The sequence below is a fragment of the Bombina bombina genome, chromosome 2 (assembly GCF_027579735.1).
Source record: "Bombina bombina isolate aBomBom1 chromosome 2, aBomBom1.pri, whole genome shotgun sequence".
Classification (NCBI taxonomy): Eukaryota; Metazoa; Chordata; class Amphibia; order Anura; family Bombinatoridae; genus Bombina; species Bombina bombina.
The window spans coordinates 1,268,675,066-1,268,698,130 of NC_069500.1; the positions used below are offsets into that span (position 1 = coordinate 1,268,675,066).

The following is a 23,065-nucleotide window of genomic DNA, read 5'->3' on the forward strand; positions in this document are numbered from 1 at the left end:
AACTCTTGATTGAAGAATCTAAACTAACACCTCACTTTACCTCTTCCTATCACTAACACAGGCAAAGAGAATGACTGGGGTGGGAGGGAAGGGAGGAGATATATATATATATATATATATATATATATACACATATATATATATACATATATACATATATATATATATATACATACACACAGCTCTGCTGTGGTGCTCTTTGCCTCCTCCTGCTGACCAGGAGGCAATATCTCACAAGGATGAAATCTGTGGACTCATCGTATCTTTAAAAAGAAATTGATTTAATAGTAAACACTAAAATCTTTGCAGTACTTAAAGGAACAAGAACCCCACATTTTTTATTTCATGATTATTTCCAAGTTACTTCTATTATCTAATTTGTTTAGCTGTCTTGGTATCCCTTGTTGAAAAGGATACTTGGGTAGGCTCAGGAGCTGCTGATTGGTGGCTGTACATAAATTATTCATGTTATTGGCTCACTCAATGTGTTAACTAGCTCCCAGTAGAGCATTGCTGCTTTTTCGACAAAGAATACCAAGAGAATGAAGAAAATTAGATAATAGAAATACATTGGAAAGTTATTTCTATCTGAATAAAAAAGAAAACATTTGTGTTTCAAGTCCTTTTAAGGGTCTTTTCCAAAATTAACACAATCTACCTACTCACATATTTGTTTTTTTTTGTTCTACATTTATGCAGACATATTAATTCATGATGGATTAAATAACTTTATTTCAAAAACTTATTTTATAAAAGATTCTCAGAAGCCTCATTTTTAGTGACATAGAAGTTAAAATTTCAGCTTTAACCACCATTACTTTTGAAACGGCTCTACAACTTTATCGTTGTAGGAACACACAGGTCCTAGTGAGAATTCGGTCAATTGTTTGAGCATCCAGACATGCTGAGACTAAATGATAATAGTAACTCTGATGTTAACTGGTAGGTTTTTGTGAATGTATGAGTCACCAAGACGTTTGTAGAGGTTCTTGGTGAAGTGCTATGCCTAAACCATGAACAGAAGAACTTAAAGGTTTAAGTCTCTCAATAAAGGTTTTTAGTTAAAAAAACAAAAAAAAAACCTCCTTTTTCTTTTCAAACAGGTTCTTGCTTTGCTATAAATTAACTGACATAAGTTAAAAGGGGAGGTCTAAATGTAGGAGAGAGATAGACTCCCTTAGACGTTTGGGAGCTGTACCAACTTCCAGAGATTCGATGCAATCTAGCCACTGATGCTGATAAGGTTCTAGAACAGTGTCAGAGAAATAGATCATAAGGCTTTGCATATGAGAAAGGTGTCCTGTCATTTATATAAGATTGTATATTGTCCTTATAGTTGTCTAATGATGATCAAAGTAATAAAGATCCCAAAAAGAACCATTAGCCTCATGGCTCCTAAGTTAATGTTTCTTTGAACAAACAAAAATTTGCAGGTTTAAAAAAATGGGAGAACTGCATGAGAGTAAATATAGGTGACATTTTTAAAATCTATATAAAAGATGAACTTTATGTCTAAATTTTACTTTGCGTTACTATTTTTCACATTACTGCTGGGAGAGATTAGTAGCATGAATACACTGATTACCTTGATCCCATCATAACAATTTTCCTGTAGAATCAGACATGTTCTATGTTGTAGGTCTATCTCTGCATAACTACTATAATAATCTGACTGCAGCAGAAAATTATTAGTCAACTGTAACTCTTGGGTAGATGAAATTTGGTAAATGTGTTTATGGAAAACAAGTGATCACCTTTCTGCTGATTTTCTTGCTCTCTACACTTCCTATCAATGTATCTACAACTTGTTTATGCTGTCTATTTTTTTTTATTTGTATTGTTTTCCAAACCATTATGCCAGAAAGATCCTATTTACAAAGGTATGATCACTCAAGGGTGTACAACTCATGAAATGGAGAATTTATTAAAACTTATTGAAGAAAAAAAAAAAAAGTTTTTGTTTATTACCTGTACGAGTTCTTCTTCTGCATATTTTAGTCTACTTAATTCACATTCTGCACCTTCCCTCAATTCCCGCAGTCGATGCGCCTCCCGTTTTGCATCACTGATTTCATCCATTAATTTGCGCTCAAGGTTTTGCTTTTCCACAGCTACTGTTCTGTTTTCCTCTTGTGCTTTGTCTAGCCTAGAATAAAGGCACAGGATTAGCAAAAAAATAAAAAAAAAAAAATATGTCTTACTTTAATGTAATTTATTTTAAAATTAGTACACTTTGTGTTAAACTCTGTAATACATTAAGTATGAAAAGTAAGAGTTAGAAAGAGGCCCATGGACTGTATGTTGGAATGTGCTGCTTAGTCAGATTTAACATTCAAGACATTTTACATTTGAATTTAAATGCATGAGAGCAGCTTAGTGCCCATATAATCTGTAATCGTATCACACAACTAAAGCCATCTAGCGAAGATGAGTATTGTACATTATGTCCAAATAAAACATTCAGAGTAACAGAGCTATGATTGGGCCTGATGTGATACTGAAGTGAAGTCGTCATTGGACAAAGGGGGAGTCATGTGATGTGCAAATAAAGAGAAACAGTTGTGACTATGGTAATTGTAGTTGGAGCTGTGCAAGAAACAGCAATGCCAATATTGCTATTGATGTAGTGAAACAGCCACTCATACTCTATATTATATTAAATACAAAACTAGAAGTGTGATTAAAGTGAATGTAAAGTTAAATCGTTTACCTAAAGTGAAACAATAGAAGTTAAAAAATCTGAAATCTTTAAGATATACTTATCTTCAGAGCTATTTCACTATAAACGCTACAATGGTAAGAGCTGAAGCTCCGGTCGCCATTTTCATCAATTGATTGACAGATGACTCATCTGTAATCAACTAATCGTTGTTTCTCCCCGATTAGTTGTTTGCAGATGAGTCATCTGTCAATCAATTGATGAAAATGGCGACCGGAGCTTTAGCTCTTATCCGTGTAGCGTTTTTAATTATTATCAGGTAAGCATAATTTAAGTTTTTCTTTATAAATGGAAAGAGTCCACAGCTGCATTCATTACTTTTGGGAAAACAATACCCAAGCTATAGAGGACACTGAATGCAAAAACATGAGGGTACAAGAGGCGGCCCATTCTGAGGGCACCAGGCCTGAAAACCCCTACCCAACAAAATCCTGCTTCGTCCGAAGCAGAGAACAACTTTGAAAAAAAAGGAAAAGGCCCAAGGACACTGACCCGCAGATAGTCCACAGCCTTCCTAGAGACCGCAGGAACTAGACTCAACTGAGTCAACAGCCTCCAAGAGACACCGTCGCCCAGTAGTCAGTCTCCAAACAACACCCCTTACTAAAGAAAGGGAACAAACTACCGTATTCTTCCACAATAAGAAAGGCACAGAGAAAACTGGGTCAGGCTAACAGAGAAAAAGAACAAAGCAGGCACTACACAGGGGGTACCGTTAAGAAGTAAAAAATCTAGGTTTATTGAATGTATAAAAATCAGCAACCGCTGAGAGCGCATACAAGCCAGGGGATAGGCAGGCAGACAACAGGCACAACGTCTATGACCTCTATTGGCGGGTTAATTTCCACTGTTGGGATTGAGAGGATCGGAAGCTGCTTGGACCAGCGTGCTCTGTGTATATCAGTCTAACAGAGACCCAACCAGTCTCATAGAATCAAGGTGAGGCGACGCCCAGACCACAGAAACATAAACCACGGGATAAGGCCGGGAATCTGAAACAGAGAGGATCTTCCCCCCAACACAGTGCAACCGCACTCTAAAAGCAACTGAACATGAAGGTCCCCCAAGTCGCAAAAATGTAGCTCAGAATACCAAAATATTCCGAAACGAAACCTTGTGCAGCAAGCTCAGATAGGTCTGACGAACAACACCTGAAGCAAAAACACTGCAGTCATCTAAAAATGACTCTGAAATTTAAATACTTGCAGAGCAAGCAGAAGCAGCTGAAGATCGGATCCTTCAGATTGCCAAGTATCCACTAACCAGCGGATAACGTCACAGGCCGCCGCCAGTCCTTCCCACAAATCTTGAACATGGAAAAGAAGAAACCTCAAGAGGCTTACCGTACCTCGAATGCTCCGAGGACGAATTTAGCAGAGCAACAGATCTCAGATCCTGCTCCAACACCAGACCAGCCCAAGCGACGACATGTCAGACAGGAGGGACAGAAAGACCCCAACAATAAGTTCCCAGGGAATGGAAAGAAAAAGGAGGGACTCACCCACCCCAACAGAGCTCCGGTGCCAACCCAATCCGCTCCTCCAAAATAAGGCACTCCCAAGGAGAACCCCCTGGAACCTGGGACAGAGAAAAGAGCAGTAGGAAGAACTGTCACAGCTCTCTTAGACAGTCTCTATGTAAACACGTTCCAACACGTGGAACAGAGCCCACAAAGCAGCAGATGCTGCCCCTTACAGATAAGCCACCTGATCTAACCTCCTACACACAGGGCAGGACAAAGAACCTCCAGAGAGAGGAAACCCCAGCTCAAAAGGAAGACAAACTATCCCCTCAAAAGGGAAGGGCACAGATAAGAACAGGGTACATGTCCACAAGACATTGTATGATCAAAACACGGACTGAATGAAAAAATCATCACTGTTGACTCAACAGAGAAAAAACTCCCCATAGAGGAGCACACTCCACCCGAAGGACAAGTCAGGCCTTAAAATTCTAGCCTTCATGCTAGCAAGCCCAAAGAGCTAGCCCCTATTTCGCAACATAGGGTCCCTGAAAAAAAAAAACTGGGTCGTCACGAACCAGTCCACAGGATTATAAGTCTCCAGACATCCAAGAAGGATCCAAGACAAAACCCTGGACCCAGAATCGCCCTAGAGCGAAAGACACCCCTCAGGGAACACAAGATACCTGTCTGAAGCAATCAGTGCTCACAGGGGATGAGAACCAGGAAACCCGGAGAATGGGTACAGGACTCACTCGTAATTCCCAGCCCAAAGGAAAGAAAGCATCCTTAGCCGGAGGTCAACACCCCCCAGCAAGGTACTAGACCATGACAAAGTCACACAATTTCTCTAGAGCCCAAAGGCTCCAAGGGCAACACTAAGGGAAATGAGAATGAGAACAGAGTCACCCGAAAGAGAGGAAAGAAAGGCTAGTCTCCATAATCATTCAGATTAATGTTCCAGAGGACCAGCAGTCCAAAGGCACACCAGTCTATAATGAAAGGCGCAACATACCTCCGCTGGGACAAAAGAAAACAATGGCCCCGAAGGTTGACCCCCTGAGGCCTCAGGGGCAGTCGCTCCCCTGGAAGGCTGAACTGACCAGGTGATTCCACGCCTGACGAGCCCCAGTTAACGAAACACGGACAATATCGAAAGCACACATTCCCGGGAGGAGCATATGCGCCAGCGCCCAAGAAATGGCCATGCGGAACTGTGACGTAACCTCTGGTGGGAACAGGCCACACTCCCTAGAAAGGATAAGTAGCGTTTGGGTTACCTGCATGCGTAATAAGAGTTGGTGGTAGGGAACTTGTCTCGTGAGAAATAGAATACCCACAGGCGGATGGCTCAGTGGGCACCCGATTCCCCGATCCCGGGGAACAGAGCACTCTAAAATGGCATTCGGAACTTAACTGATGGGCATGTATCACCTGGGCCAATTCATATTCTTCACAAGAAGTAGAGACTGAATCAGAGACATCGTCTCCTAGAATTCTCCATAACTGGGACACTGCCGCCTCCAGAGAACCAGACACCAGCAGACCCAGATTTCTCCGTCGCCACGCGGTCAGGAAAGCGGAAATGGAGTCACAAGGTAAACCGCGCAGTCCATGCAAAAGCGTGCCCGACCGAAAAGGCCACGTCACTAGACAGACCGTTATGTTCCAAAATAGCCATGAGCCGAAGCAACACTACACAGTATCAAACAGAATCACATAAAAAACATGGATTATAAAGCCCCGTTCAATAATCCCCCTCAGGAGATATTAACCCTTGATTCCTAGATACAAAAAGGAGCCTTACTGACACCCTATGTTAAAGTTATCCCCGAAAGGATGTAACCCCTCTTGGATAAACAGTGGAAATTACAATACATCCATGATGAAAGTAAAATGAAACAATCTTACAGGAATCTACACCGTGGAACAGGAACACGGCCCTTCAAGTGGGACAGATAGTAGCGTCGCTTCTGCCATGGACTTGAGTGAAAAAAGAAGGCAGTGAAACTCGTCAACGCTGATTGCTTGTGGAGCTGTTAAAGGGATAGTCTAGTCAAAAATAAACTTCCATGATTCAGACAGAGCATGCAATTTTAAGCAACTTTCTAATTTACTCCTATTATCAATTTTCTTTGTTCTCTTGGTATCTTTATTAAAAAAAGATGGAAAGTCAGTCTAGTAGCCGGCCCATTTTTGGTTCAGCACCTGGGTAGCGGATGCTGATTGGATGGCTACATTTAGACACTAATCAGCAAGCACTATGCAGGTGATGAACCAAAAATGAGCTGGCTTCTAAGCTTACATTCCAGCTTTTTAAAATAAAGAAATCAAGAGAACGAAGAAAAATTGATAATAGGAGTAAATTAGAAAATTGCTTAAAATTGCATCCTCTATCTGAATCATACAAGTTTAATTTTGACTAGACCTATCCCTTTAATATGAGTCGGGATGGTTTCGCAGAAAGACTCTCCCTGCTCTTTGCTTTTTGCAAGTTATAGGGCAATAAATACAAGTAGCACTTTGCTATTTCCAAACCATTTATTTTCAAAATTAGTGATAGTTACGTTGTAACACTGATATCTGTCAGGAATCTCTGAATAGCCATTGACATGTATATATTTTTTTTTTAGTAGACAACCCAAAGTATTGATCTAGGCCCATTTTGGTATATTTCATGCCACCATTTCACCGCCAAATGCACTCAAATAAAAAAAATCGTTCACTTTCACAACCTTTAGGTTTCCCACTGAAATTTACAAACAGCTTGGCACAAATGTTTGCTACTTCTTAACAAAGGGAATCCCAGAGAAGCATTTGCAAACATTTGTGCCATAATTGCACAAGCTGTTGGTAAATAATTTCAGTGAGAAACCTAAAGTTTGTGAAAAAGTGAACAATTTTTTTTTTTTTTTTTGATCGCTTTTGGCGGTGAAATGGTGGCATGAAATATACCATAATGGGCCTAGATCAATACTTTCGGTTGTCTACTAGACTAAAGCTAAAATTAACCCACCCATCCCCTTGGCTGCTACTGCCGAATGATGCTGATATTTCCCTTAAAGGAACCGGAACACAGGAAATTGATGGACCGCCCACCCGCCTCCCTGCTGCTGCTCCCACCCACCAACTATCGGCACCATCAATGCCCGATGCAGAGAGGGCCACAGAGTCGCCCTCTCTGCATCGGCGACTAAATAAAAAAGTATGACAGTTATGCCTCAATACTGAGGCATCACTGCAAAACCTTGAACGCGGTTGGAAGCGATCTAGATCGCTTCCACCGCTTGGAGTGGGGGGAAGGTTTTTCTCACAACTTTCAGATGACCAATTTTCTTGCTTATAAAACTCACATCATGGTGCACTGATGCTTTCATGTTTTATACAAATACAAACACAGATACTAGACAGCAACTTTCTGTCTTCTACATCAATCTACCCAGTTTTGCTGCTCAAGGTAAAAATAAGCCATTAAAATAAAAAAAAACCTCCCTAGTGTTGAGAAGTGGAACAATAGATAAAACACATTGACCATGCCATGGGTCACGTTAGCCTGACTAATATACAATGTGTACATTAAAAATGTGTTTTACATCTGTTTAAGAAAACAAGATTAATAATGTTGTTCTTACCTCTCTTGGAGTTCCATAAGGCTTAGCTCAGCTTTATGAAGCCCTTCCAAATCTTTCATCATTTGCGATATGTGTTCTTTTGAGGTCTTATTCTGTGTATAGGCAAACCAGCATCCTCCAACGCCAATCACAATAGATATTGTCAGTACAAAGTCCTTCACCCAATTATGAGGAGGTCCTGTAAAAAGAATTGAATAATATTGACACAAAATATTACATACAAGAGACATTTTCAATCATAATAAAGTATTGAATTACTAACTTGTCAGCGGGCCAAACAAAACCACATCCAGTGCCTTTAGCTGTAGTTTTTGCCGGTGGCTTCGATCAATAATTTTCAACTGCGCGATCATATACGCTGGTTCATTTACTGCTATTCTATTATATCAAACAAAAGAAAATATGTTAAATTAAAAGCAACACTTTAAACTAACATAGTGGAAACATATCTTATGTATACTGAATGCTGTGAATTACTCTCGGACTAAAAATAGGGAAATGCACTTTAATTCAACCGAGATCAGCATGATAGCTTGCTACCAGCACAATAACGAAAAATGCATAGGCAGGTCTTAATGAAATCTATCATGACTATAAATTCTGAATGTTTTTCACACACTCTCTTACTACAGGTACAAGATTTTAACATAGTAAAAGCACATGAAAGGAATGGAGGGGAAACCACTGTCTAGCATATAGAAACATAGATATTGACGGCAGATAGGAGCCATAGGCCCAGCAAGTCTGCCCGACCTTACCTAACAGTATAAACTTATCTAGTTCGTAGGATAGCCCTATGCTTGTCCCATGCATTTTTAAAGTCCCCCACAGTGTTTGTTGCTACTACCTCTTGAGGAAGTTTATTCCATAAATCAATCACTCTTTCTGTAAAGAAGTGCTTCCTCAAATTACTCCTGAATCTACTACCCTTTAGCTTGAGCTCATGACCCCTTGTTCTTGAATTTTCCATTTTATGTAAAATACCCACAGCCTCAGTTTTACTAAACCCTTTAATGTACTTGAAAGTTGCTATCATATCACCTCTTTCCCTTCTCTCCTCTAAGCTATACATATTTAGGTCATTGAGCCTATCCTGGTAAGTTTTATTTTTTAGACCATGTACCATTTTGGTAGCCCTCCTTTGCACAGATTCAAGTTTGTTAATATCCTTCTGAAGATATGGTCTCCAGAACTGCACACAATACTCAAGATGAGGCCTAACTAATGATCTATAAAGTGGCATAAGAACCTTACTATTTCTGCTGCAAATACCTCTACCAATACATCCAAGCATTCTGCTAGCCTTACTCGCTGCATTACTACATTGTTTACTAAGTTTTAAATCATCTGAAATAATAATTCCCAAGTCCTGTTCCTCGTCTGTAACAGTCAGTAAAGTGTCATTGAGTCTGTAATTAACATTTGGATTTTTCTTCCCTAAATGCATTATTTTACACTTTGCTGTGTTAAACTTTAGATCCCAGTCGTTTATCCAATCCTCCAATTGTTGTATATCACTTCTCATTTTGTCTACCCCCCCTGGAACATCCACTCTGTTGCAAATTTTTGTATCATCTGCGAAGAGACATACTTTCCCCTGTAGCCCTTTGCTGATATCGCAGATAAATATGTTAAACAAAACAGGCCCCAAAACTGACCCCTGAGGAACACCACTAGTAACAGCCCCCTCTGCTGAATGAACTCCATTTACTAAGACACTTTGTTTTCTGTCCTTAAGCCAGCATTCCACCCATTTCACAATTTTTGAATCTAGACCAAGGAGATATAGTTTGTGAATAAGTTTATTGTGTGGGACGGTGTCAAATGCTTTGCTGAAATCTAGATATGCTACATCAACTGCTCCTCCCTTGTCTAATACTTTTGTTACATAATCAAAGAAGTCAATTAGATTAGTCTGACATGATCTCCCTGAAGTAACTACTGTTAAACACAAACTTGCAGAAAGGGCAAGTGCACTGAACTACTAGAGAGGTTTGTGATTATATGTGCAGAGCATTAACCCGCTTATTAGCACAACTGTTCAAAAGTATGTTAACTTTTAGGGTGAAGTGACAGCTTAAAGGGACAATGTCTGTAAATGTATTTCATCTGCTTTAACGTGTCCCCAATTTTTTTTTTACACATAACTTCTTTACCTTTATTTTGCAATTTAAAATCCCTGCTTTTACCCATTGAACCACTACTTCTACTGAAATTATGAATACTTTAGTATTCTCTATAAAAAAAGCTATCTAAACAAGAGGCAGAAAACAAGTTAAGCAGCTGGGTAGCGCTTGCTGATTGGTGGCTAAATTTATATAGCCCATCTGGCAGTGTTTTTGTAAAAGCGTATAGGTTTTGCTTTTTTTTTTTTTTTAAATAACATTGTGCTGATTTTTAGACTCCTAGACAAGCCCCACAATGTCAGATGTATACATGCGTTTATAGACTCCTGCTGGCTCCTGTTTATGTTATCTATCTATTCATATGCAGGGGAGGGAGGGGTAGTGTCTGCTCAGTGCTGTCACTGGGTGTCCCAGCCAAACATCATTAACAGTGCAACACTGGGAGCTTCTAAGTACGTTTTTAAAAGGTTTTATACTGGATTTTTAAATTGGCATCTGTGCAAATTCTTCTTTATAGTATTGTCTATTACATGCAGCTATATAAACATTGGTGTACACTGTCCATTTAAAGTGATGGTAAATCCAAGCGTTTAACAAATGCTTGGATTTTTCATCACTAAAAAAAACTAAAATTTATGCTTACCTGATAAATTTATTTATTTCCGGGCAGAGTCCACAAAACATTCCAATTACTAGTGGGATATTTATTCCTGGCAAGCAGGAGACGGCCAAGAGCACCCCAGCAAAGATGTTAAGTATCACTTCCCTTACCCATAACCCCCAGTCATTCGCCCGAAGGGAACGTAAAAAGAAGATAACAAGAAAATAGAGGTGCCTTAGGTTTGTAAAAAAAAAAAATGTCTGAATTTAAACAAGGGTGGGTCGTGGACTCTCTATGCCCGGAAATAAATACATCAGGTAAGCATAAATTTTGTTTTCTTTCCTATGGCACAGAGAAGTCCACGAAACATTCTAATTACTAGTGGGAACCAATACCCAAGCTAGAGGACACAGAATGAATAGGGAGGGAGAGCAAGACAGGCGGACCTAAACTCAAGGCACCACTGCTTGAAGATTCTCTCTCCTAAAAGAAGCCTCAGCCGAGGCAAAATTATCAAATTTGTAGAATTTGGAAAAACTATGAATAGAGGACCAAGTGACCGCCTTACAGATTTGCTCCACAGAAGCTTAATTTTTAAAAGCCCACGAAGATGAAACAGCTCTAGTGAAATGAGCCGTTATTCTCTAAGGAGGCTGCTGTCCAGCTGTCTCATAAGCTAAATTGATAACACTTCTCAACCAGAGAGAAAAAGAGTGGTAGAAGTGTCCTTCTGACCCCTATGCTTACCAGAGAAAACAAACAGGGCAGAAGTCTACCGAAAATCTTTAGTTGCTTAAAGGTAAAATTTAAGAGCACGCATAACATCCAAGTTATGCAAAAGACGTTCCTTACTGGGAAGAAGGGTTGGGACAAAAAGAACGAATAACAATGTCCTGATTAATATTGCCATCCGACAATACCTTAGGGAGAAACCTCAGCTTAGAACAAAGGACCGCCTTATCGGCATGAAAAATAAGGTAAGGGGAATCACACTGCAGAGCTGAAAGTTAGGAAACTCTGCAAGCAGAAGAAATAGCAAGAAGAAACAAAACGTTCCAAGATAGTATTTTAATACTAACAGAATGCATTGGCTCAAACTGAGCCTGTCTGCAAAACTCTAGGAACAAGGTTAAAACTCCAAGGAGGAGCAACAGATTTAAACACAGGCCTGATTCTGACTAAGGCCTGAACAAAAGACTGAACATCTGGCAGAACTGCTAGACGAAAACATAATTTATGCTTACCTGATAAATTTATTTCTCTTGTAGTGTATCCAGTCCACGGATCATCCATTACTTGTGGGATATTCTCCTTCCCAACAGGAAGTTGCAAGAGGATCACCCACAGCAGAGCTGCTATATAGCTCCTCCCCTCACTGCCATATCCAGTCATTCGACCGAAACAAGACGAGAAAGGAGAAACCATAGGGTGCAGTGGTGACTGTAGTTTAATTAAAATTTAGACCTGCCTTAAAAGGACAGGGTGGGCCGTAGACTGGATACACTACAAGAGAAATACATTTATCAGGTAAGCATAAATTATGTTTTCTCTTGTTAAGTGTATCCAGTCCACGGATCATCCATTACTTGTGGGATACCAATACCAAAGCTAAAGTACACAGATGATGGGAGGGACAAGGCAGGAACTTAAACGGAAGGAACCACTGCCTGTAGAACCTTTCTCCCAAAACAGCCTCCGAAGAAGCAAAAGTGTCAAATTTGTAAAATTTTGAAAATGTGTGAAGCGAAGACCAAGTCGCAGCCTTGCAAATCTGTTCAACAGAGGCCTCATTTTTAAAGGCCCAGGTGGAAGCCACAGCTCTAGTAGAATGAGCTGTAATCCTTTCAGGGGGCTGCTGTCCAGCAGTCTCATAGGCTAAGCGTATTATGCTCCGAAGCCAAAAGAAGAGAGAGGTTGCCGAAGCTTTTTGACCTCTCCTCTGTCCAGAGTAAACGACAAACAGGGCAGATGTTTGACGAAAATCTTTAGTAGCCTGTAAGTAAAACTTCAAGGCACGGACTACGTCCAGATTATGCAAAAGACGTTCCTTCTTTGAAGAAGGATTAGGACACAATGATGGAACAACAATCTCTTGATTGATATTCCTGTTAGAAACCACCTTAGGTAAAAACCCAGGTTTGGTACGCAGAACTACCTTGTCTGAATGAAAAATCAGATAAGGAGAATCACAATGTAAGGCAGATAGCTCAGAGACTCTTCGAGCCGAGGAAATAGCCATCAAAAACAGAACTTTCCAAGATAAAAGTTTAATATCAATGGAATGAAGGGGTTCAAACGGAACTCCCTGAAGAACTTTAAGAACCAAGTTTAAGCTCCACGGGGGAGCAACAGTTTTAAACACAGGCTTAATCCTAACCAAAGCCTGACAAAATGCCTGGACGTCTGGAACTTCTGCCAGACGCTTGAGCAAAACAATAGACAGAGCAGAGATCTGGCCTTTTAAAGAACTAGCTGATAAGCCTTTGTCCAAACCCTCTTGGAGAAAGGACAATATCCTAGGAATCCTAACCTTACTCCATGAGTAACTCTTGGATTCACACCAATAAAGATATTTACGCCATATCTTATGGTAGATTTTGCTGGTGACAGGCTTCCGAGCCTGTATTAAGGTATCAATGACTGACTCGGAGAAGCCACGCCTTGATAGAATCAAGCGTTCAATCTCCATGCAGTCAGTCTCAGAGAAATTAGATTTGGATGATTGAAAGGACCTTGTATTAGAAGGTCCTGCCTCAGAGGCAGAGTCCATGGTGGAAGAGATGACATGTCCACTAGGTCTGCATACCAGGTCCTGCGTGGCCACGCAGGCACTATCAGAATCACTGATGCTCTCTCCTGTTTGATTTTGGCAATCAGTCGAGGGAGCAGAGGAAACGGTGGAAACACATAGGCCAGGTTGAAGAACCAAGGAGCTGCTAGAGCATCTATCAGCGTTGCTCCCGGGTCCCTGGACCTGGATCCGTAACAAGGAAGCTTGGCGTTCTGGCGAGACGCCATGAGATCCAGTTCTGGTTTGCCCCAACGATGGACCAGTTGAGCAAACACCTCCGGATGGAGTTCCCACTCCCCCGGTTGAAAAGTCTGACGACTTAGAAAATCCGCCTCCCAGTTCTGTACGCCTGGGATGTGGATCGATGACAGGTGGCAAGAGTGAGACTCTGCCCAGCGAATTATCTTTGAGACTTCTAACATCGCTAGGGAACTTCTGGTTCCCCCTTGATGGTTGATGTAAGCCACAGTCGTGATGTTGTCCGACTGAAATCTGATGAACCTCAGTGTTGCTAACTGAGGCCAAACTAGAATATTTATCGGGAGGAGTTTCTCCTCCTGAGTCCACGATCCCTGAGCCTTCAGGGAGTTCCAGACTGCGCCCCAACCTAGAAGGCTGGCATCTGTTGTTACAATCATCCAATCTGGACTGCGAAAGGTCATACCCTTGGACAGATGGACCCGAGAAAGCCACCAGAGAAGAGAATCTCTGGTCTCTTGATCCAGATTTAGTAGAGGGGACAAATCTGAGTAATCCCCATTCCACTGACTTAGCATGCATAATTGCAGCGGTCTGAGATGCAGGCGCGCAAATGGCACTATGTCCATTGCCGCTACCATTAAGCCGATTACTTCCATGCACTGAGCCACTGACGGGCGTAGAATGGAATGAAGGACACGGCAAGCATTTAGAAGTTTTGATAACCTGGACGCCGTCAGGTAAATTTTCATCTCTACAGAATCTATAAGAGTCCCTAGGAAGGAGACTCTTGTGAGTGGTGATAGAGAACTCTTTTCCACGTTCACTTTCCACCCATGCGACCTCAGAAATGCCAGAACTATCTCTGTATGAGACTTGGCAATTTGAAAGCTTGACGCCTGTATCAGGATGTCGTCTAGATATGGAGCCACCGATATGCCTCGCGGTCTTAGAACCGCCAGAAGTGAGCCCAGAACCTTTGTAAAAATTCTCGGGGCAGTGGCCAACCCGAAGGGAAGAACTACAAATTGGTAATGCCTGTCTAGAAAGGCAAACCTTAGGAACCGATGATGGATCTTTGTGAATCGGTATGTGAAGGTAGGCATCCTTTAAGTCCACTGTGGTCATGTACTGACCCTCTTGGATCATGGGTAGGATGGTCCGAATAGTTTCCATTTTGAATGATGGAACTCTGAGGAATTTGTTTAAGATCTTTAGATCCAAGATTGGTCTGAAGGTTCCCTCTTTCTTGGGAACCACAAACAGATTTGAATAAAATCCCTGTCCCTGTTCCGTCCGCGGAACTGGATGGATCACTACCATTACTAGGAGGTCTTGCACAAAGCTTAGGAATGGATCTTTCTTTATCTGGTTTGCTGATAACCTTGAAAGATAAATTCTCCCTTGAGGAGGAGAAGCTTTGAAGTCCAGAAGATATCCCTGAGATATGATCTCCAACGCCCAGGGATCCTGAACATCTCTTGCCCACGCCTGGGCGAAGAGAGAAAGTCTGCCCCCCACTAGATCCGTTTCCGGATAGGGGGCCGTTCCTTAATGCTGTCTTGGGGGCAGCAGCAGGCTTTCTGGCCTGCTTGCCCTTGTTCCAGGACTGGTTAGGTTTCCAGGCCTGTCTGGAATGAGCAACAGTTCCCTCTTGTTTTGAAGCGGAGGAAGTTGATGCTGCTCCTGCCTTGAAATTTCGAAAGGCACGAAAATTAGGCTGTTTGGCCTTTGATTATGACCCTTGCCTCCAGTAATGTCAGCAATAATTTCCTTCAAGCCAGGCCCGAATAAGGTCTGCCCCTTGAAAGGAATGTTGAGTAATTTAGACTTTGAAGTCACGTCAGCTGACCAGGATTTAAGCCATAGCGCCCTACGCGCCTGGATGGCGAATCCGGAATTCTTAGCCGTTAGTTTAGTCAAATGAACAATGGCATCAGAAACAAATGAGTTAGCTAGCTTAAGCGTTCTAAGCTTGTCAATAATTTCATTCAATGGAGCTGTCTGGATGGTCTCTTCCAGGGCCTCAAACCAGAATGCCGCCGCAGCAGTGACAGGCACAATGCATGCAAGGGGCTGTAAAATAAAACCTTGTTGAATAAACATTTTCTTAAGGTAACCCTCCAATTTTTTATCCATTGGATCTGAAAAAACACAACTGTCCTCAACCGGGATAGTGGTACGCTTTGCTAAAGTAGAAACTGCTCCCTCCACCTTAGGGACCGTCTGCCATAATTCCCGTGTAGTGGCGTCTATTGGAAACATTTTTCTAAATATAGGAGGTGGGGAAAAGGGCACACCGGGTCTATCCCACTCCTTGCTAATAATTTCTGTAAGCCTTTTAGGTATAGGAAAAACGTCAGTACACACCGGCACCGCATAGTATCTATCCAGCCTACACAATTTCTCTGGAATTGCAACTGTGTTACAGTCATTCAGAGCAGCTAATACCTCCCCAAGCAATACACAGAGGTTCTCAAGCTTAAATTTAAAATGAGAAATCTCTGAATCAGGTTTCCCCGAGTCAGAGATGTCACCCACAGACTGAAGCTCTCCGTCCTCATGTTCTGCATATTGTGACGCAGTATCAGACATGGCTCTAACAGCATTTGCGTGCTCTGTATCTCTCCTAACCCCAGAGCTATCGAGCTTGCCTCTTAATTCAGGCAATCTAGATAATACCTCTGACAGGGTATTATTCATGATTGGACCCTTTTGAGCCCTTCAGAGAAGTCTTGGATCACGCAGGAAGAAGCTGGATGTCTGTGTCTGTAATTTTTGCTGTGCAAAAAAACGCCAAAAACATAATTTATGCTTACCTGATAAATTTATTTCTCTTGTAGTGTGTTCAGTCCACGGGTCATCCATTACTTATGGGATATATTCTCCTTCCCAACAGGAAGTTGCAAGAGGATCACCCAAGCAGAGCTGCTATATAGCTCCTCCCCTCACATGTCATATCCAGTCATTCGACCGAAACAAGACGAGAAAGGAGAAACTATAAGGTGCAGTGGTGACTGGAGTTATAATTTTAAAATTTAGAACCTGCCTCAAAAAGACAGGGCGGGCCGTGGACTGAACACACTACAAGAGAAATAAATTTATCAGGTAAGCATAAATTATGTTTTCTCTTGTTAAGTGTGTTCAGTCCACGGGTCATCCATTACTTATGGGATACCAATACCAAAGCTAAGTACACGGATGATGGGAGGGACAAGGCAGGAACATTAAACAGAAGGAACCACTGCCTGTAGAACCTTTCTCCCAAAACCAGCCTCCGAAGAAGCGAAAGTGTCAAATTTGGAAAATTTGGAAAAAGTATGAAGTGAAGACCAAGTTGCAGCCTTGCAAATCTGTTCAACAGAGGCCTCATTCTTAAAGGCCCAGGTGGAAGCCACAGCTCTAGTGGAATGAGCTGTAATTCTTTCAGGAGGCTGCTGTCCAGCAGTCTCATAGGCTAAACGTATTATGCTACGAAGCCAAAAAGAGAGAGAGGTAGCCGAAGCCTTTTGACCTCTCCTCTGTCCAGAGTAAACGACAAACAGAGAAGAAGTTTGTCTAAAATCTTTAGTTGCCTGTAAGTAGAACTTCAGAGCACGGACCACGTCTAGATTATGCAAAAGACGTTCCTTCTTTGAAGAAGGATTAGGACATAATGATGGAACAACAATCTCTTGATTGATATTCCTGTTAGAAACAACCTTAGGTAAAAACCCAGGTTTAGTACGCAGAACTACCTTATCTGAATGAAAGATCAGATAAGGAGAATCACAATGTAAGGCAGATAACTCAGAGACTCTTCGAGCCGAGGAAATAGCCATCAAAAACAAAACTTTCCAAGATAAAAGCTTAATATCAATGGAATGAAGGGGTTCAAACGGAACACCCTGAAGAACTTTAAGAACCAAGTTTAAGCTCCACGGAGGAGCAACAGCTTTAAACACAGGCTTAATTCTAGCCAAAGCCTGACAAAAGGCCTGGACGTCTGGATGCTCTGCCAGACGTTTGTGTAAAAGAATAGACAGAGCTGAAATCTGTCCCTGTAGCGAACTAGCGGATAAACCCTTTTCTAAACCCTTTTGTAGAAAAGCTAATATCCTAGGAATCCTAACCTTACTCCATGAGTAACTCTTGGATTCGCACCAATATAAATATTTACGCCATATCTTATGGTAAATTTTTCTTGTCACAGGTTTCCGAGCCTGTATTAATGTATCAATAACCGAATCCGAAAACCCACGCTTTGATAGAATCAAGCGTTCAATTTCCAGGCAGTCAGCCTCAGAGAAATTAGGTTTGGATGGTTGAAAGGACCCTGAATTAGAAGGTCCTGCCTCAGAGGAAGAGACCATGGTGGACAGGACGACATGTCCACTAGGTCTGCATACCAGGTCCTGCGTGGCCACGCAGGCGCTATCAGAATTACCGATGCCCTCTCCTGTTTGATCCTGGCAAACAGCCGAGGTAGCAACGGAAATGGTGGAAACACATAAGCTATGTTGAAAACCCAAGGGGCTGCTAATGCATCTACCAGCACCGCTCCCGGGTCCCTGGACCTGGATCCGTAACAAGGAAGCTTTGCGTTCTGGCGAGATGCCATGAGATCCAGATCCGGTTTGCCCCAACGACGAATCAGTTGAGCAAATACCTCCGGGTGAAGTTCCCACTCTCCCGGATGAAAAGTCTCGCGACTTAGGAAATCCGCCTCCCAGTTCTCTACGCCTGGGATGTGAATCGCTGACAGGTGGCAAGAGTGAGACTCTGCCCAGCGAATTATCTTCGAGACTTCCAACATCGCTAGGGAACTCCTGGTTCCCCCTTGATGATTGATGTAAGCCACAGTCGTGATATTGTCCGACTGAAATCTGATGAACCTCAGCTTTGCTAACTGAGGCCAAGCTAGAAGAGCATTGAATATTGCTCTTAATTCTAGAATGTTTATTGGGAGGAGTTTCTCCTCCTGAGTCCACGATCCCTGAGCCTTCAGGGAATTCCAGACTGCTTCCCAGCCTAGAAGGCTGGCATCCGTTGTTACAATCGTCCAATCTGGCCTGCGAAAGGTCATTCCTTTGGACAGATGAACCGGTGACAACCACCAGAGAAGCGAATCTCTGGTCTCCTGGTCCAGATTTAGCAAAGGGGACAGATCTGAGTAATCCCCGTTCCATTTACTGAGCATGCATAGTTGCAGCGGTCTGAGATGCAGGCGCGCAAATGGCACTATGTCCATTGCCGCGACCATTAAGCCGATTACCTCCATGCACTGAGCTACTGATGGGCTTGGAACGGAATGAAGGACACGGCAAGCATTGAGAATCTTTGATAACCTGGACTCCGTCAGGTAAATCTTCATCTCTACAGAATCTATAAGAGTCCCTAGAAAAGGAACCCTTGTGAGTGGTAACAGAGAACTCTTTTCCACGTTCACTTTCCACCCATGCGACCTCAGAAATGCTAGAACTATCTCTGTATGAGACTTTGCATTCTGAAAACTTGACGCTTGTATCAGAATGTCGTCTAGGTACGGAGCCACCGCTATGCCTCGTGGTCTTAGTACCGCCAGAAGTGAGCCCAGAACCTTCGTAAAAATTCTCGGGGCCGTGGCTAACCCGAAGGGAAGAGCCACAAACTGGTAATGCCTGTCTAGAAAGGCAAACCTCAGGTACCGATAATGATCTTTGTGAATCGGTTTATGAAGGTAAGCATCCTTTAAGTCCACCGTGGTCATATATTGACCCTCTTGGATCATGGGTAGGATGGTTCGAATGGTTTCCATCTTGAACGATGGTACCCTTAGGAATTTGTTTAATATCTTTAAGTCCAAGATTGGTCTGAAGGTTCCCTCTTTTTTGGGAACCACAAATAGATTTGAGTAAAATCCTTGTCCCTGTTCCAATCGCGGAACTGAGTGGATCACCCCCATGATTAAGAGGTCTTGTACACATTGTAGAAATGCCTCTCTCTTTACTAGGTTTGTCGATAACCTCGAAAGATGGAACCTCCCTTGTGGAGGAGAGGATTTGAAATCCAGATGGTATCCCTGAGATATAATCTTTAACTTCCCCCTCGTTGTCTGGTGATAGCTTCTTTATCTTTACAGATTGACTTTTATTCAAAGCAATATCAATACAATTGGTACACATCGTTCTATTGGGCTCCACATTGGCTTTTGAACATGATGAACAAACAGTTTCCTCTGAATCAGACATGTTTAAAACAGACTTAGCAGTGAAAAACTAACAAGCTTGGAAATCACTTTCAATAAGTTTTACAAGCAATATAAAAAACGCTGCAGCGCTTCAAAAATACAGATATAATTAAACAATTCTTAACAAGAAGTGTATTATTAGCAGAGGATTGCACCCATTAGCAAAAGGATGATTAACCCCTCGATACCCAAAAACGGATAAAACAGATATCAATTAAGATTTAACGCTTTTAATCACAGTCAGCACAATGTCACAGATCTGCTGTGACTGATTACCTCCCTCACAAATGAAATTTGCAGACCCCTGAGCTCTCTAGAGACGTCCTGGATCAAGGAGGAAGAAGCAGAAAGACTGTGCAATAATTTTAACTGCGCAACAAGGCGCTAAAACAAGGGCCCTCCCACTCCAATCACAACAGTGGGAGCCCTGATATAACAGTTTCCATGCAGAAAAATATGTTAGCCATGTGGAAAAAATCATGCCCAAAGCAATTTATTACCAAAGTACCTCACAAAAAACGAATAACATGCCAGTAAACGTTTTATTAAAAAACAACATTTTTCAATGTCATGCAAAGCTATCACTAAGCCTGCTACCAGTCGCTACCACTGCAGAGAAGGCTTAAGTAATATTTCAGTGTTAACAGTATTTTCTCAGTCAAATTCTAGTCCCTAGAATATAACTCGACTGCGCATACATTTATCAGCCTGATACCAGTTGCTACTACTGCATTTAAGGCTGTACTTACATCATACGGTAACAGCAGTATTTTCTTAGTCAATTCCATTCCCAGAAAATAAAGTACTGCACATACCTCATTTGCGGAGGACCCCGCATGCTATTCCCAGTTTCTGAAGTTACCCCACTCCTCAGAATGTCGAGAACAGCCAGTGGATCTTAGTTACGCCTGCTAAGATCATAGATAAAAAACGCAGGCAGTTTCTTCTTCCAAATACTGCCTGAGATAGAAAAACAGCACACTCCGGTGCCATTTAAAATAACAAACTTTTGATTGAAGAATAGTTAAGTAAAAACTCCAGCTCCTCTCGCGACCTCCTTCTTTGTTGAGGGTTGCAAGAGAATGACTGGATATGACATGTGAGGGGAGGAGCTATATAGCAGCTCTGCTTGGGTGATCCTCTTGCAACTTCCTGTTGGGAAGGAGAATATATCCCATAAGTAATGGATGACCCATGGACTGAACACACTTAAGAGAAATAGGCCCCTCCCACTCATATTACAACAGTGGGAAGCCTCAGGGAACTGTTTCTAGGCAGAATTCAAGCCAGCCATGTGGAAAAAACTAGGCCCCAATAAGTTTTATCACCAAACATATGTAAAAAACGATTAAACATGCCAGCAAACGTTTTAAAATACACTTTTATAAGAGTATGTATCTCTATTAATAAGCCTGATACCAGTCGCTATCACTGCATTTAAGGCTTTACTTACATTACTTCGGTATCAGCAGCATTTTCTAGCAAATTCCATCCCTAGAAAAATATTTTAACTGCACATACCTTATTGCAGGAAAACCTGCACGCTATTCCCCCTCTGAAGTTACCTCACTCCTCAGAATATGTGAGAACAGCAAAGGATCTTAGTTACTTCTGCTAAGATCATAGAAAACACAGGCAGATTCTTCTTCTAAATACTGCTTGAGATAAACAGTACACTCCGGTACCATTTAAAAATAACAAACTTTTGATTGAAGAAATAAACTAAGTATAAAACACCACAGTCCTCTTACGACCTCCATCTTAGTTGAGAGTTGCAAGAGAATGACTGGATATGGCAGTGAGGGGAGGAGCTATATAGCAGCTCTGCTGTGGGTGATCCTCTTGCAACTTCCTGTTGGGAAGGAGAATATCCCACAAGTAATGGATGATCCGTGGACTGGATACACTTAACAAGAGAAAAGCAGACTGGAGAGACAGGCAGGAAACATGAAGCTAGGATTTTCTGACGTCTGTCAAAAAAATCTTCATGTACAGGGAATCTATGATTGTTCCCAAGAAACAAACCCTTGTATCTGCAACAAGGGAACTCCTTCCCCGATTCACTTTCCACTCGTGGGAACGTAGAATAGACAACATCACGGTATGAGATATTGCTAGAAGAAACAATGGCCCTTGAACTAGAATGTCGTCTAGATAAGGCGCCACAGCAATACCCTGGGACCTCACCACTGCCAGAAGAGCCCGCAGAACCATTGTAAAAATTATGGGAGCTGTAGCAAGGCCAAAAGGAAGGGCAACCTACTGAAAATGTTTGCCCTGGAAAGCAAACCTTAGATACTGGAAATTATCCCTGTAAATAGGAACGGGTTCTTTCCTACCTCAGGATAAAAAGAATAGACCTAAGGGTCGTCAGAATTCAAATTTTCATTCGTAACTTTAAAGGACAGAAGTCCAGAACATGAAGATAGGCGTCCCTCAGATCTATGGTCGTCTTGAACTGACCCTTTTGGACCAAAGAAAGAATAGAACAAATGGTCTCCATCTTGAAGGACGGAACCCTGAGGAATTGAGACACTTTAGGTCCAGAATTGAACGAAAAGTGCCCTCCTTCTCGGGAACTACAAATAGATTTTAATAGAATCCTAGACCCTGTTCCTCTAGATAAAATGGAACAATCACTCCCAGGGATGATAGGTCTTTTACGCAGTTTAAAGGGACAGTCTAGTCCAAAACAAACTTTCATGATTCAGATAGGGCATGTAATTTTAAACAATTTTCCAATTTACTTTTATCACCAATTTTACTTTGTTCTCTTGGTATTCTTAGTTGAAAGCTTAACCTAGGAGGTTCATATGCTAATTTCTTAGACCTTGAAGGCCGCCTCTTAAGAATGCATTTTAACAGGTTTTTCACAACTAGAGGGTGTTATTTCATGTATTTCATATAGATAACACTGTGCTCATGCACGTGAAGTTACCTTGGAGCTATCACTGATTGGCTAAATTACAAGTCTGTCAAAAGAACTGAAATAAAGGGGCAGTGTGTAGAGGCTTAGATACAAGATAATCACAGAGGTAAATAATATATAAATATAACTGTGTTGGTTATGCAAAACTGGGGAATGGGTAGAAAAGGGATTATCTATCTTTTAAAACAATAACAATTCTGGTGTAGACTGTCCCTTTAAGAAGGCCTCTCTCTTTATCTGATTCACAGATAACCTGCCCCTGGAAGGAAAAGAATTGAATCATATTCTGTAACTCTGGTATAATATATCTATGGCCCAAGGATCTGGAACATCGCATATCCAAGCCTGCTGAAAAAAAGGAAACTGGCCCACCACTTGATCAACTACAGGATCGGGAGC

The 23,065-nt window shown here is 41.7% G+C and overlaps 1 protein-coding gene across 1 annotated transcript in view; it reads right to left on the reverse strand.

Moving 5' to 3' along the window:
- STIM2 (stromal interaction molecule 2) overlaps positions 1 to 23,065 on the reverse strand; it is a gene marked incomplete in the record, with an annotated part of 440,010 nt that overhangs the window by 133,520 nt on the left and 283,425 nt on the right. Inside the window, 3 exon segments of the mRNA XM_053704074.1 lie at positions 1,969 to 2,146; positions 7,814 to 7,991; positions 8,076 to 8,191. Of these exon segments, the coding sequence (XP_053560049.1) occupies positions 1,969 to 2,146; positions 7,814 to 7,991; positions 8,076 to 8,191 (472 nt within the window).